The sequence below is a fragment of the Taeniopygia guttata genome, chromosome 3 (genome assembly GCF_048771995.1).
Source record: "Taeniopygia guttata chromosome 3, bTaeGut7.mat, whole genome shotgun sequence".
NCBI classification, from domain to species: Eukaryota; Metazoa; Chordata; class Aves; order Passeriformes; family Estrildidae; genus Taeniopygia; species Taeniopygia guttata.
In genome coordinates this window covers 76,827,533-76,843,110 of record NC_133027.1, presented here as the reverse complement: position 1 = coordinate 76,843,110, position 15,578 = coordinate 76,827,533, and the positions used below count along the sequence as shown (strand labels likewise).

Sequence of the window (15,578 nt, the reverse complement as noted above, 5' to 3'; positions counted from 1 at the left end):
GTTGCTCTAGATACATCACTTTCAACAACTTAGATACAAAAAAAAAAAATCTTCTAAACATGGATTTTAAGCACATATAGTTCAGCTTCAAAAATTCCAACTTGTTTTAGCCTTTTTAGTATATTTTACAATATATTGATGGCTGAGATCTGTTTTTTTGTTTAATCATGTATGTCTAGGAATTTTTATTATAATGTTTGTAAGGTTTTTTGTTTATAAATTATGAATGGAAGGTTTTGTCCCTGAATTGAGACATTCATGTGTAAAGACTGTTTGACTGGAGCATGGTATGTTAGGAATACTTACTGATCTACAAGTGAATTGCAGTGGAAGATTTTTCTTTGTCAGGAAGATAAAAGCATTCTAGAGCCTGAGAATCCAGCCTGTGTCACAGTGCAAGCCTCCAAGCAGCAGCTGTTGGGCTGTAGAGCAGGTGGAGGCTGTGGGAAGGCAGGGTGACATACCCCTGAGGAGCAGCGCTGCCTCCTGGATAAGTAGGATAAGATCAATGACAGTACAATACTTCAGTGATGCTATTGCATTTTACCAAAATTCCTACTAAATTAGTAAACAGTACATGGCTTATACTATGCAGATATACTATCCAGTCTAAAGAATAATTAATCTTCATATTTAATGGGTGTATTTCCAGGTGGTAGAAAAGTTATGTTTATTTTATGTGGCAGTTTTAAATTGCTTTTCTATTTGAGGAAGAGTTTTAAGTATTTATTCTTGTTCATTAGTATAGTGTTCTTCCATAACTGCTACGTCCTCTGCCCTTCTTGTTGGAGTGCACATAAAATTATTTATTGCCTCACCTGCATTCTGAAAAATATAGTGTGTTCTTAAAAGAATTCTCTCTACTTGAAGCAAATATGTAGAAGTGCATGGACTTGGACAAAATGTTTGGTAGCTGGAAGAGTTCTCTCCAAGGGTGGCAGGAGAACTGTCGGTGGGAGCTGCTGTTGAACCAGCAGTGGTGTGGGGCAGGCAGGGAGGCAGTTCTGCAGGAGAGGCTGCTGAGGTGCTTGGGAGGGAAGTACTCTCTGGTGCTGTCATGGTGCTGAGGCCCCTGCTTATTCTTTCCATGAGCCTGGTGGGACAGGCCTGCTGCAGTTGGCAGGGGAAGATAGGGACTAGTTTTTGTCCCTTGTGTTCCAGGCTGATCTGGCCATTGTTTTGCTTTGCCACCACTTTCTCTTCCCACTTGCTGCTCCTGCTCTGAGCCTGAAAGGACAGCCCTGGAACAGCTTATAAAGAACTGGTCCCCAAAGCCAGACTTGGCTGCATTTTGTCCCATATAATAAAATTGCCTGCTGCCTTTCCTAGGGCTGGGCTCGCTTCAGTTAATTCAGAGAATTCATCTGAAGTACAGGGATATGACAGGATTGCAAAAACGCCATCTGAAATGCGTGACATCTGTAAGCTAGACTGTCAGTGAAAGTCACTGACCTCACCTAAATACGAGGATCTATTTGTTATGAATGTAGGGGGGGAAAAGTGTATCTGTTATATTTTCCTAAGCAGTTACTTCAAAAGAAAATGGAGCATTATATGGGGGAAGTCACGTATGTGTGTAGAGATGTGTTGAAAGCCTTCCCTTCCAGCCCTAGTAATAATAAAAATCAGAGAGCATTTTGAGACTTACATGCGTGAGATTGTAAGGCTCAAGAAGCTCTGTCAGAATAAGGTATCGCAGCTATGACACAAGTGAGTGGATTCTTTGGTTTCTGAATTACCTGAGCTGCAGTGATGCTCCTTTTGGGCCTGGTAGCAGTATGGGGCAGTGTGGCCACTGGCTGTCTCTATAGGTCTAGTTTATGGATCTCTGCTCTATCCTAAACACTGCTACTTGATCCTTCTTTTAAATACTATCTTTCTTTCCTTCTCTGCTGTAATTTGTTACAGGCTTCTCAGAATTGACAGAATCTAACAGTCCACCTTTCACCTCTGAAAACTGTTGTCATCTGCTGAAGTCCTTCACTGACATTGCACAATGAAGGCATTTACCTTTAGAGTCTGCATGCCTGTCTATCTTCCACCTGGATAACAAATGTGTCTAGTGTATGTATGTTTTGTATATAAATAAGAAGATAAAGTGTGTTATACTCCTCAGAGTACTGTATGCACATGAGAATCAGGCATTTCAGTACCTAAAAATAGAGGATTTTCTGGAGGTACTGGGATATCTGAGGTTGAAGTATAGCTTGGACATTGGTAATGAAAATAATTCATTGGAGTGTTTTATCTAAGTTCCCCATTTCAGGACATGAAACAAGCTCTTACTAATAGCAGTTATATAATAAACTGCATTCTTTTTTTGTGAAACTCTCGGTATTGTCCAAAGTAGGGAAGACAATTGCAGTTTTAACTGGGCATTTGTATGGTCAGCACTGTCTTACTTAGTTCAAAATTATGTTTGTTTAGGAAATGTTTCCCAGAGACTTCACGAAGTGCAAAACATGGCACTTGTGTTTTGAGCCTTGCAACTCTAATCATACACTGACAAAGATTAGGAAGCAAGTTACTTAAAATGATAGTCCTCACTGGCATTTGGTCTCCTTTAGGTCTATTTATTGCTAGCCCAGGTAGAGTTGAGCTACTGTGAGGAGTTACAGGCTGTGTGTAATAGAACAGATAGAACAGCTCCCAGTGGTGTCTGTGCACAGTTGGCTTTGTTAGGATTTACTGCTTCCATCTCTTCCATATTTGTATTCAGTGAGCATTTGCAAGTAGTTGTTTACATTTAAAGAATTACATTTCAATATACCATTTAAGGCTTTTTTTTTTTAATCTGCATGTTATATTGTACATGATAAATACAAGGAAAGCACTGGAGATTTAAAGAGGATGAGATGTTTGAATCAATCACTTGAGCTTCAACTTAGTAATGCAAATCTAGTTTTAAGTGACCTTATTGATGTTTGAGTAAAGTAGCTTTCTTTTGGTACAAATGACTGAGCTTTATTGCAGCTATTGTACAGGTAATGCACCGTCCCTTCAGGGATTGCCTTTGTATCCCTGATGCAACCTCTCTTTGCTTTAACAAACAGTGCCTGCAGGAATGCCTGGAGCTAAGATAGATCTCACGTACCTCATTTGATCATCTGTCAGCAAAGAAGTGAGAGGATAGGGCAGGGAACGCAGCTCTTTGAAATTGGAGGGGTTGGCTATTGGAGAAGGATGTGCAAGTGCAGAGCTTGGTACCAGAGAGTGAAGGACACGACACTGTGTCCCAAAGAGTCCTGGGCGCTTCTGTGACTTCAGCATGAGGGGAAGTAGCAAGTGACTGTTCCAAGGGCAGGGTGTGAGGGCAGCAGGATTTTGGGCAGCAGTGTAGGGTGGGTGGTGGCAGCAGTGCTGTGCACCCATGTGCTGCAGAGGTGGCATTGTACAACAAACAGTGCCATCTTCTGGGAGGAGCCGGGACCATGACCTTGTGGTCAGTGTTACACGTGGTTTTTAAAGTGGTGGGGTGGGCTTTTTGTTGGGGTTGGGGGGGGGGGGTTTGTATCTAATAAATGCTTTAAAAATCAAAGCACCGGAAGTCAGCAGTCAGTGCTAATGTCTGGTAGTGCAAGTCCACATCATGCATCTCTGATTTTTTTGCTGATACATTTTTAAGGGAAAATTTTAAGCTGTATGTTGGGTTTTGTTTAAAAAAATAAGTTTATCAACTGCTGAGCATAGTCTAGAGAAACAAATCTCAAAAATAAAATTAAGGACTTGGTCTGCTTTGTTTAAGTCCACTGTTATTTCCATTAACTTACTTCATAAACTTCAGTAATTGCTACATCTTTTCTAATAGAAAGCAGTAGTGACCTATAGGAAAATGTTAAGTAATAATGATTACTTGGACTTATACCTCCTTCTTCACACCACATCAAAAGGGTAAAAATATTTTCTGTCTTAAAATTATTATTATATAAATATTTCTATTGAGAAATATTCACTGTGGTGCAAAATCTGGGATTAGGGTTACTAAAATTATCCTAGCAAGTGGAGTGTAAAATTCAGCATTTACTGAAAGTCTTTAATGGCGTAGATCAATCTCCTGAAGGTCTTATTTGGAGGAAGTGTGCAATTTTAGTAACATTAATGGAACTATATGGGAGATGCAGCTGACATTGTGAGGAGGTTTTCTTGTTACACACTTTCTAATAAAGAAATACATGTATACAAACAAAAAGCAAATAAGAAAGTGCAACTTACAGGGGAGGGGAAAAGATTAATCAATGTGTTAAAAAAATCTTTATTGCTAAAATAACTTCAATAAGGTATATCCAGAATGACGAGAATTTTTGAGCTCTGGATTGGGAAATAGATTTGGAATTGGTTTTATTGTGTCATGATTGCCTAGGTAATTTACCAGCAAAGATGCAATGGAAAAATAGTTTATTTTAAAAAGAAGATAGAATTATTTTGCATGTAAATTATAAATCTGTTTTGTGTTGTATTAAGATTGCTAGAATCGGCGCATTTTGTATTCCAAAAGGTCTATGGGACTATGGTGTCTGACATTTCTGGATGATACAGTACGTAACTATACAATTAATTTCTGGTTAAGATGGTAATTGAATGAATTGAATGTATATTTCCTTTTTTAGTATTAGTGCCAGCTTGCCCTGCCATACAGTATTTAACATACAAAGGAAATGTCTAACTTTTCAGTATATTCTGAATGTTTACTGTGTGCTATATTGGTGTTTATACAAGTCCTCAGTATTACAGTTGAGACTTTGAATTTCTGACATTTGAAAGAAATTCAGTGTTGACTCATCTTGCCATGTTGATAAAAATCAGCTGCTAAAAGTTCCCTTTGCAAGGGGTCGTGGCCCTTGAACATACCTCACAATAAGTACTGGATTTGCTTAGATAAAATTTGAAAACTCTTTTTGTCTCGGACTTCAGTAAATTACTAATCTGTAGTTTTTGAGTAAAGTATGTATACCAAGCTCATTAACTTGGAAAATACTGTTCCAAATACCTGGAAAATATTGTGTGATTAGATAAGTAAAAAGGTAAGAAATCCAGTTTAGCAAAGGAAGAATGCATTGCAGTTTGCAGGAAAGCTGCCCTTCTATGCATCTGACTCAAGAATTTCAGCAGTGGCATTCTATACAGGAGGCAAGGTGGTAACCTAACATTAAAGTAGACATTGACCATCCCTCTTGCGTTTCCTATATCATAATGATGCTTTCTGCTCAATAGAGTGTAGACTAAATAAATTGTAGCATTTTTGGAAAGACAGATCAGAAAATCTCTGGTCTTAAAAATGACATTTTGCTGTTAGAAATTTTTCCATTATCAACTGAAAAAGTGAGCATTGTTCTAATGAATACTGCTTAATATTTATGCAACCTGTGCAATATCAATGGAGTAGGTTACTTCAGGGAAGTAGTTTTTATTGAAGCAAAACCAAGAGTAATGTATGCTGTGTAAATAGTAGTTATATCCTCATCGGAATACATCTACATGTCCCAGAATTAGGAATGCAGCTTCAGGGCAGTTGTCAATATCCTGTCTGGAAGCTACTCAAAGATTGTTGTTTATTTTTTTGTTTGCCCCACCCCCACAGTAGTCAGTATCACCTCTAATAGAGCAAGTTGCAATAAATTGCAGTGCTTAAAATTTGTGATGGCTATTCTTCCTCTGGCCCAATAATACAATTTTTTTAACATACTTTTAGGAGTACATGAAAATGTGTTTGAGAAAAAACATCCTTAAATTATTGCTACCAAATGCAACTTATATTTAATCCTTAATTTTTATAATTTATGTTATGAACCTTTTCCAAAACTTTTAAGATATTTGTCAGCAACTCTTAATGATAGTCAACTGGCAACTTCCACTTAATTTTATTGAAAAGTTGACAAAGTTTGCCACTTTTGTGACTAATGGTAAGCAGGTATTTTGCTTGGTTAGAACTTAAACAATTTTATTCTAGGTCACTTAGATCTTGTGCACTAGTGAATTCATAATCATGACTTCTTTCCCATTTTTTCATACACAGGCAGAAGGAGAAGACAGCCTTAAAAAGATGCAGCTGATGGAGCTTGCAATTCTGAATGGCACCTACAGAGATGCCAACATCAAATCACGTAAGCATGTCATGAGCTCAAGGGTCAATGCCATAGAAGTGTTTGCAGGTTTTGAATATTAAAGCTACCTTTGAAAAATGTCCAGTAGAAACTCATTTTAGAGAATGGTAGGCAGTAAGAACCCAACAAAACTGTAGGTAGCTGTTGCAAATTATTTTTAGTTGCTAAGTTATGTCAATTTGCAGGGTTTTTTAGCTTGTTTCTTGTCCCCATTTTTTTAACAGTGTGTACGAGTTGAAATAATACAAATATATATAGTATAAAAAACCTCAACCCTTAAGCCAGATTTTTCTATTTTACAGTCATTTTTTCCTTAAAACATATAAAGGACAGTAGACTCCTTTGCATTTTTACTTTTAGAGATTTAATTTTAAAATGTTACAGATATTCAGGATACTGTGAATACGTTTTTCTGTATTGTATTCCTTCCTTTCATCTTGCTTGCATGTGTACCCCCAATGTTATGTTTTACCAACAATTCATCAACTGATTTCACAGCTGAGTTCACACGGATCAGTGATGTAATGAGCCGTTTTTACGATTACTTCCATTACATTTGTGTGAAAATGCTTTTGCAAATGCATGTATGCACAAGTTTACACTTGAAAATTAATTACACGCACCTACTAATGAAAGCATATACCTCTTATGTGTGATACAAATTATTTTCTTCAGTTGAAAATCTAATTTATCCTCCAGAAAATATAGTTGCTGACGCTGTTCCAAAGTACATTTTTGCTGTAGCTGTGATACAGATGTCAAATGTAAGCACAGTCAAATCAGTCTTTTTACTAAGGACCTACTGATATTTGCAAATTTGTTTCTCCACACAGTCCCCATTTCAGTGTTGATTATGTTTAAAGGTTGGAATGCAGTTAGGTCAATTTGAGAGTGCTTACACCAGTGCAATTCTTCTGATCTGAAAAGGGGCATAAGCAGGGGCTTTTACGACGACAATGGTAATGGTAAATCTTTCAGTCCTAATGGACACTATGATATTTAAAGCTAGATCAGTTTTAAATATATGTTAGTCTCTAAATTATTGCAAATTTATGAGTAAAAGATCTTCCAGAATAGCTTAAATTGATGTAAACTTTTGCACTGAAAATTTTTTATTAATTTGAGCAATTTCTTTGTCTGGTCTGTTCACATTGGTCTGAGCATTTTTGTTTAAAAAATAAAAGTAGTTTTAAATATGCACCAGTCTCAAATCTGAAAAACTTTGCCACATTTCTCTTTTCAGGCCACCTGTAGGTAAATTAAATCAATGTAGATCAACAGTAGTGCATAGAAATACATAAATTACAACCCTTTAAGATTGACTGTTACTAGCAGATGTGCTAGTGCTTAAGTTGTTGTTCATCTGGTGTGCCAACAGGCTTCAAATAACACTTAATTAAATGTGCTAGCACCACTTCAGAAAACAAACAAAACCACCACAAACAAACAGAAAACCAAACCAAAACAGAAAAAAACACCTATTTTCTTTAACTTAAGCAGGCGATAGTGAACTCCTAACACAAAGGAAGTATGTTATTTGGTGAAATTTTATATGGAAATAAAATTCGAGCCTATTCTCTTCCTGTTAGGGTAGGACAGGACCAATTCATGTTCCAAGGTCATCTTCAGCTTCACTCATCCTGGAAATGGGAATTGTGTACATGTTTAAATACAATTTTAAGACATATAAAAACTCGACTCATACAGCAGCTCTGCATAACTGAGTGGACTCTATAGATGCACTAAATTTCGTACTGTGTATTTGATTTGGATAGTATTTTCCTTGTATTTCCTGCATGCATCTCAGTCTCATGCAGTCTGAATAGCATAAATGAAGAAATGTGGTCTAAATGGAGCTTTCATGCTGTGTAACCTGTTTGAGAAATCTACCTCACTGTTTTACAATGGCTTTTTTATTTTGCATGTTCATACTTAATCACACTGGAAAATGGAAAGCTGTTTGCATTTGAATGGTGTGCTTTGGCACTGTGTGATCAGCGCATGTACTAATGATTTCCTTTTATTTTTCTTCTTTCCTACTTTTTCCCTTTTTTCCCATTCTTTCCACGTTTTGTACTGCTATCTCCATACTTCCCTCTGAATTTCTTTGCTTACTGTAGCAGCCCTTGCCTTTTCTCTTGCAGCAACAGCCCAGGCTCCAAGGATTATTACTGGGCCTGCGCCTGTTCTCCCACCAGCTGCCCTGCGTACTCCTACGCCAGCTGGCCCTACCATAATGCCTTTGATCAGACAAATACAAACCGCTGTCATGCCAAACGGAACTCCTCATCCCACCGCTGCAATAGTTCCACCCGGACCCGAGGCCGGTTTAATTTACACGCCATACGAATACCCCTACACGCTGGCGCCAGCTACATCAATCCTTGAGTACCCTATTGAACCTAGTGGTGTATTAGGTAAGACATTTGTACGTGAATGACTGGAGAATGTGTTGCTCGTGCTTCTGTTCTGTTTGCAAGGTAGAGGTTCATGGAGCTCAAAGAAAAAAATCTGAAGCAACAAACTTATTTCAGGTATATCAATACCACATAGGAGAGCTGCTCAAATGATGCAGCTCTTAAACCTGTTAAATGTATTCAGCATTCTTGAATATGTGTGCTTAGTTTATATTAATAAATTTACCAAAAATAAATTCTTCATGTTTGGATGATATTGGATGGTAGATATCTAGGCAAGGGGAAAAAAAGCTAAATACAAGTTGAGGTCTATTACATGTCATCTGGGCTCCCATGAATAACAGATCAGTTTGTATTCTTTTTAACATAAGTTACCATTCAGAAATTTTTGGAAGAGAGGGCTTCTTATTTTGCTGTATCATATTAGTAGCAAAACTGGAGGGAGTGGAAAAGTCTTTGTTCAATTGGAGTTTTTGTTTATTTAGTACACAACTGATGAATCTCTCAGTGTCAGAAAGAGCTAAATTATATTGTGAGCAGAAAACTATTTTAGTGAATGAATATAAAGCAAACCAAGTTCTCACCAAAGAATGATAAAATTAGCAACTTTATTGATGGCTTCTTTTATATACGTTGCATTGAAATATCCATCATTCGTAATATTTCAGACCACTGACTTAGTGTGTGAAGGCAACAATGATAAAGCAGCTGTGACAATTCAGTTAACTGGCCAATATGGAACAAGCAGTTCCAATAGTTTCTTCCTTCCCTACCCTCTCCAAAATCTAAATAATTTTTTCTCTTCAATTTGTTCTGAATTGCATATGACCTTGGTGCTGCATAATGTTGATTTAATAGGACTTTGATCGTAGTTTGTTCAGTGGCAGTTATTGATTTACACAAATTCTAAACATCTCTAATGAACGCTGGACAATAAGGTTCAAAGTCAATATTTTGTTGAAAGCATTGCAAAAATCAGTGTTTCACGTGACAAATACTTGGTGAGTTATCTGTATGTGTGCATGTTTCCACATTATGTACAGTAAAAAAGAAAATGTATTTCAGACTTCTGTCTTGTGGGATTAGTGAATTAATAACAAAAATTCTAGCAGGACAAAAGTATGCAGTACATCTGTCAGCTTATGGTTGTTGTCAGTTAACCCATTGCCAAAATTCTGCAAACATATGATAACATTATCATTTATTAATTTCCCACAAAAATGTAAATATTCGTCCTAGCTCCTTTAACCCCAGTGTGTGAGTCCAGTTGTGGTACATCCTGGGGTAAAGTCACAGTTAGAGAGTTCATCAAATTAGCTGTTAGTGGTTAGTGGCAAGTTCCTTTTCTGAATTCAGTTAACAGCAAGTAAAAAAATAAGCATTCCAGAGTAAAGTTTATTACAATGCAGGGAACCTGGATTTCTCGCAGGATTTTCTATAAAGAGATCTGAGGGAAAAATTAAAATTACTTCTAAAATGGCATCTTAAACCATTTATACTCTCGGGGTCAACTGTGTGAGGTGTATTGCCCAAAACAGACCTCATCAAAAAAATGTTATTTAAAGAAGGAAAAGGGAGCAGGGAAAAAAAACCCACACTTATACTTTAGCTGCCTAGAATCGATAACTCTTAATACATCTGCTCTGTTATCTGAGCAATTGTATAGAGTTAATTGCATTAAATTTGGATTTTGTTGAGTTTTATTTCGTTATATGCTCATTCTCATTAATAGTATTTTGTCCATTTTTGTGGTGGACTTTTAAGATGTTTTAAAATAATTCTCGTAAAAATGGCAGAGAAATGCATCCCTGTCTATTTTTGGGGATGTTAGTGTTGAGATCAAATTTTAGTTGGTGACTAACTTCCAATTCCCTTCCTTTTATCTTCAGGTATGGCTTTCCCAACGAAAGGCTAAGAATTCAAGAACGGTCTTAACTGATCCTTCATCAGATCTGAATTTTAACAAATGCTTAGTTTTCAGCAGCCTTGAAAAAAGCTTGGCCTAGCAGTCAGTGACTTACTTGCACTTTTTTGCACATAGATTTAAAATAAAATAGTGCTATTAATTTGGATTAGGTCCTATTATTTACAGAGTAGCTGTAATTTATGAGTGTATAGTAGTATACTGACTGCTAAGTGTTCTATTTAGTGTTTGCTTTACTAATCACCTAATTCATTGCAGTTCATACTTATTGACTTAAAGTTTAAATCACAATCTGTAGGCTTGAAGAATTGCTTTAAAACTTTTTTTTTGTGGTAGAACTGGAAGTGATCTTAAGTTTAGCAAATAATTGTCAGTATTAAAGATGGCATTATTTAAAATAGTCCTGCTGCAAGAAAGGCACTTCAGTGAATATGTGACTAGTAAAGCTTAAATGTGCTTGGGTCTAATAGATTTCATGAAATACTGTAATTTTGGGATTGTAAATGAATGGATTAAACAGGTTAAGGCCAGGATGTTTAAAATAAATGTAATATTAATCTGCACAGATAAACTTCTTTTTAAGATTAAGATTTGAAACTACTGTGCCTTAACTTGTTGCTTTTCTTAAAATGAACTTTTGTAGTTAATGATCATTTAAATCCATTTTGATAAACCTGCTGTTAATGTTTTCTGTGAATGTTTTCTAACTTTGTCTTGGTAATTGCAATTTAACTAGGTGCGGTGGCTACTAAAGTTCGAAGGCACGATATGCGTGTCCATCCTTACCAAAGGATTGTGACCGCAGACCGAGGTTAGTTTAGTTCTGCAGTTCTTGTTTGTAAGAAGTGCTTTGAGTGTACATGAGATTTGCAACACCACAGCTGGTTAACCAAATACCCGGTCTTGACCCATTCATGATTTTTCTCAAAAAGCTGGACAGTTAATATTTTAAACCTTTGGGAATGCTTGCAGTTTTTAAAAAAAATTTCTAAACTTGGCTTTCCCAGCTCAATTAAATACATATACTTGGCTATATTTAACAGAAATTCTATAACTGATTCAGTTTTAAAAATGAAACATCTATCTGCATCAGGAAACGCTATGAAATCAGTGCTGCAATAAGTAATTTGGTCGTGTTCCCCTCTTCCCTTCCCCCCCCCCCCCCCCCCGTTCAGTCTTTTAATTGGCATAGAAATATCAGATTGGTGTTGCAAAATAAAATGAATGGATGGTTGCTTAATGAGAAAGAAGTAAAGGAATAAATGCCTCCTGTCTGTGTTTTGGAGAAATCTGAAGATTTAGATTCCTTTTTTTCCAATAAACTTTTGAGCCACTGTACTGTATATTATGAGGAGGATGCATGTTCTCAGATACCTAACTGAATTCAGAAAGGTAAGGGCTGTGAAGATAACTTCAAAAGTTGTTTGAGTTTTAATTAGAGTGGGTAGGGGAAGGGAGGGTGTTTTGGTTGTTTTGATTTTTGTTTGGTTTTGGTTTTTTTTTTTCAAAATCTATTTCTTGGTATTTGCCTTTTGCTGCTAAAATCTGTAACCTGAAGGAGAAACAACTTTTGAAGACCTGTTGGTGAGATGACATCCAATATTTGGGCATCTCTCTTTAACCCTTGAATGGAAAGTAAATCTTCATTTTTCTCCTGTTCCTCAAGTGTCATGCCTTTGGACCCCTGAATGAAGTGTTTAAGCTTATTGAGAAAACTGATATTTTCGGTTTATTGACATTGTCTAGGAAGCAGTGTGGGGGATGAATTCTTACCCCATCCCTGCTGCTGACTCACTGTGGTTTTCAGCAGGTCATTTAATCTCTCTGTGTATGGTTTCCCATTGGTCAAATAAGGATGATAATAGTACTTCCCTACCTCACAGGGATGTTGTGGGGGTTCTTGTTTTATACAGAGCTTTGAGGATGCAAAGCATTATGTGCCAAGTATTATTCTTCTGCTCTTATCCAAATCAATGTTGTGCAGGTTTCCATGATATTGTAATATTCAAAAGCCAAATTGCAATGACAGATTTGACATCTCCTAACATTGACCGCACTTTTCACAACCTTCCATAATTAACTACAAGAGAATACAGATTCTGGCCAATACAGTAAAAAGGGCTCTCCTGGATATTTGGTATATTTCTGTAACATTTTTATCTTTGATATGATCTTAGGTTTTACAGAAAGCATAAAGCTGATGCAGGACACTACTTTAGTTTTCTGTAAGATTTTTTTATATCACTGCCCACTATTTGCAACCCATTGTCTTGTTCTCATTTCTTGAGAACATTTCAGTGAGGCAACAGGCTATAATCAGTTAAAGGTCATAGCCCATGTTTACCAAAAAAAAAAAAAAGTAAAAAATGAAATAAGTTTAATTTTTTTTTTCTATCTCAGTCTAAAGAAATTGGTGATAAGGATTTGGTTGCCTTTGAAAATTCAACCTGATGTTGCAAAAAACATTTTTTTGCTAATGGTCCTTTATGGTCTGCAGTGATAGTTTCAGGTGACAGATATGGCCACCTGTTGTGTAATTAGATATTTGCCTGAGACAACTAGTAAATACACAGATAAAGTGGGAACAAGGGTGTTTTCATGGAGAAAATACCATTTTGTAGTTTATCATTGTAAGATTTTCTCAACATAGATTTTAAATATATTTGGAAAGGCCTAGATGTTTCATCTGGGTCATTTAAAAGTAATTTAAATTAATTATTGGCATAATTTCACCTTCTTTTAAAATACAGCCATTTTCTGATAAACCAGCATTCATCTCTAGCAGTATTGGAAACACACTGTCTTAAGTAGATAAATAAATGTGGAATAAATCATACATACCTCTCTCTTAGGAAAACTATGCTGATATTTCAGGAAATCATTATTTTAAAGTCTTATCTAAATAATCCCAGTTAATTTTACAACTGAACTTAATTGTATTTAGAATTTTAAATCCTAGGTAATTGCTGCACATATCTAAAAGTCTCACACAAAAGGTTTTGGTGGCAACTTTATCCAGCAATAATTTTTTTTTTTAATGTACTAAAATTTTATTGAAGAACTAAAATATTATCAGTATTTGCTATATTCATCTATTTGGTTGTTCTGTCACCAGGATATTTCTATAGCTATGGCCACAAAAAGCAATGTCAGCAAACCGAAATATTTTTTCTTTCCAATGTGGAAATACTTTTTTATGCCGTTAAGTGTCACTAAATCTATCTTTGCATTCATCGGGTCTAAAGTTGGTGATTTTTTGGTTTTTTTTTAAATTCTAAATTGACTCTCAGATGATTTTGTAGTACTACTGCATTCACTTTTTAAGTAGTTTTTATTCTTTGCATAATTTTGATTTTTGTTGGGGTTTGGGTTGTTTTTCCAGAGATAAGCACTGCATTTAAAGCAAGAATCCCCAAATGTGTAAATGTTTTACAACTTAGCATGTAGAATTGGTGAAGGGTTGGAAAATATAGCTCATTTTAACTCAGAATAAACCCCCAGTTTATAAATAATACAAAATTGATTTTGATTCATATAACAGAGAGACTGACTGATTTAATTGTAATAAACTGTAAATGGTGTTGCACAGTTGACAAACCTGTGTGTACTGTAGAAGGCCAGAGACTTGGCAGAGGATGTATCACAGGTGTCCTGGTATTTTTTAAAGGTAGCTTGCTTTGATTTTAAACTCCACAAGAAATATTAATGCTGAGAATTTTTTCAAATGTTTTATCCAAACCAATTTTCACATAATTTATATATAAATTTTAATACCTTTTAATCAAAATTGTAATGAGTATCAAAATGCTTTAAGAGTCTGTTTCTAGTATACCTGTAAAGTGGTAAGATTGTGCCACATAAAATATTTATTTTTATTTTTTCTTCTTTTTGAAACAGCTGTTATAATTTAAACAAATCCCACTTAGCATATTTCTGAAAAAAATTCAGGGAGCGTTTGGTCTCATTTATGTTACAGTAGTATTTTTTTGTAGTGTTATGAACTCTATCCTAAATGATAGGCCACTTTTATTATGTGAAAGTAAATGAACCCACAAGAAAGATTGTTAAATCAATGGTATCTGTGAATATTACACCTACTGGACTTCATTTTATGTAATGGCACAAATCTGACTTTGCACTGAATACCTTTCTCACTTTCATCTCCTCTGCCTTAGTCAAAATGGCAACAGTACAGAAACTTTTATCAACCTCAGAATTTATTAGCTCTAATTAAGCTGTTGAACGAGTCTTAAAAAAAAGTAAAAAAATTATACTACTGTTAAGTGGACCAAGTTTTGTGAAGGAGAATGCGAGAGAATGATTAAAGAAGGAATAGCTCAAGAACATTGGGAATGATAACTTTCCACTTGAGAACTTTTTTATGTTTTACTGTAATTTGTTTGTGGTTTTGGGTTTTTTTTGGTTTTTTGTTAGTTTGTTTTGTTGTTTTTTTCTTTTTTCCTTTTTTTTTGCAAAAGAAAATAGTATTTACAGGTGGCTTCTTTTAAAATATAAAAATATAAAGCAGGAATGTATATGAAATGTCAGATTTTATTGTATTTGCAGAGTATTAGCTTTGAAAATGAATAAAGAGAGCTGTTTGTAGTTTTAAATGCCTTATTAGTATCAATTAGATATTTTCTCTATTTTTTCATGTACTTAGAGCTTTTTAAGTATAGACTTTAAAATGGCAGGACTTCTACAGTGTTTACATGCAAGTGCATTTTATAAGTGTCCTATATGTGTAAAATAGTATTTTGAATGGGAAAATGCTAGCTGTAGTAGCAGGCTGAGCGTTTTCCTGGTTTCCACGATGATGCCTACGTTGCTAGACTACAGTTTATAGTACTGCTTTGTATCATGAGGCCAAGAAATTCCATGTTGTTTGTAAATAGAATAAATGAAAGGCAATAAAAAATTTATTGAACAAAAACCCTTTGTTTGGCCCATAGTTTGTTGAACCAAATTGTTTCTCTAAGTCCAGAATTCCTTAGATGACTCCATTCTTTTAACAACCAGTTATTAATAATCACATCCATCATTAATAGTTGCTTTAATGCTTGCACCTGGGGAGGTACTAATGCTTAATAGCAGTCAGATACTGATGCTGTGCACTGACTGTTGTTCCAGAAATCT

The 15,578-nt window shown here is 35.5% G+C and overlaps 1 protein-coding gene across 28 annotated transcripts in view; it reads left to right on the top strand.

Moving 5' to 3' along the window:
* Positions 1 to 15,578, top strand: part of QKI (QKI, KH domain containing RNA binding) — a 478,774-nt gene that overhangs the window by 126,425 nt on the left and 336,771 nt on the right. For 15 of the 28 annotated variants that reach the window (XR_012054688.1, XR_012054695.1, XR_012054686.1 and 12 more), the window contains 3 exons: positions 6,014 to 6,101; positions 8,222 to 8,518; positions 11,179 to 11,253. Coding sequence is in view for 13 of the 28 variants with exons in the window: in XM_030269589.4 (XP_030125449.1) it covers positions 6,014 to 6,101; positions 8,222 to 8,518; positions 11,179 to 11,253 (460 nt within the window). In the remaining 15 variants the exon portion in view is untranslated. Of the gene's footprint in view, positions 1 to 6,013; positions 6,102 to 8,221; positions 8,530 to 10,407; positions 15,376 to 15,578 lie in introns of those variants that run through there. The other 13 variants (XR_012054692.1, XR_012054694.1, XM_041714803.2 and 10 more) reach the window with 8 other exon arrangements.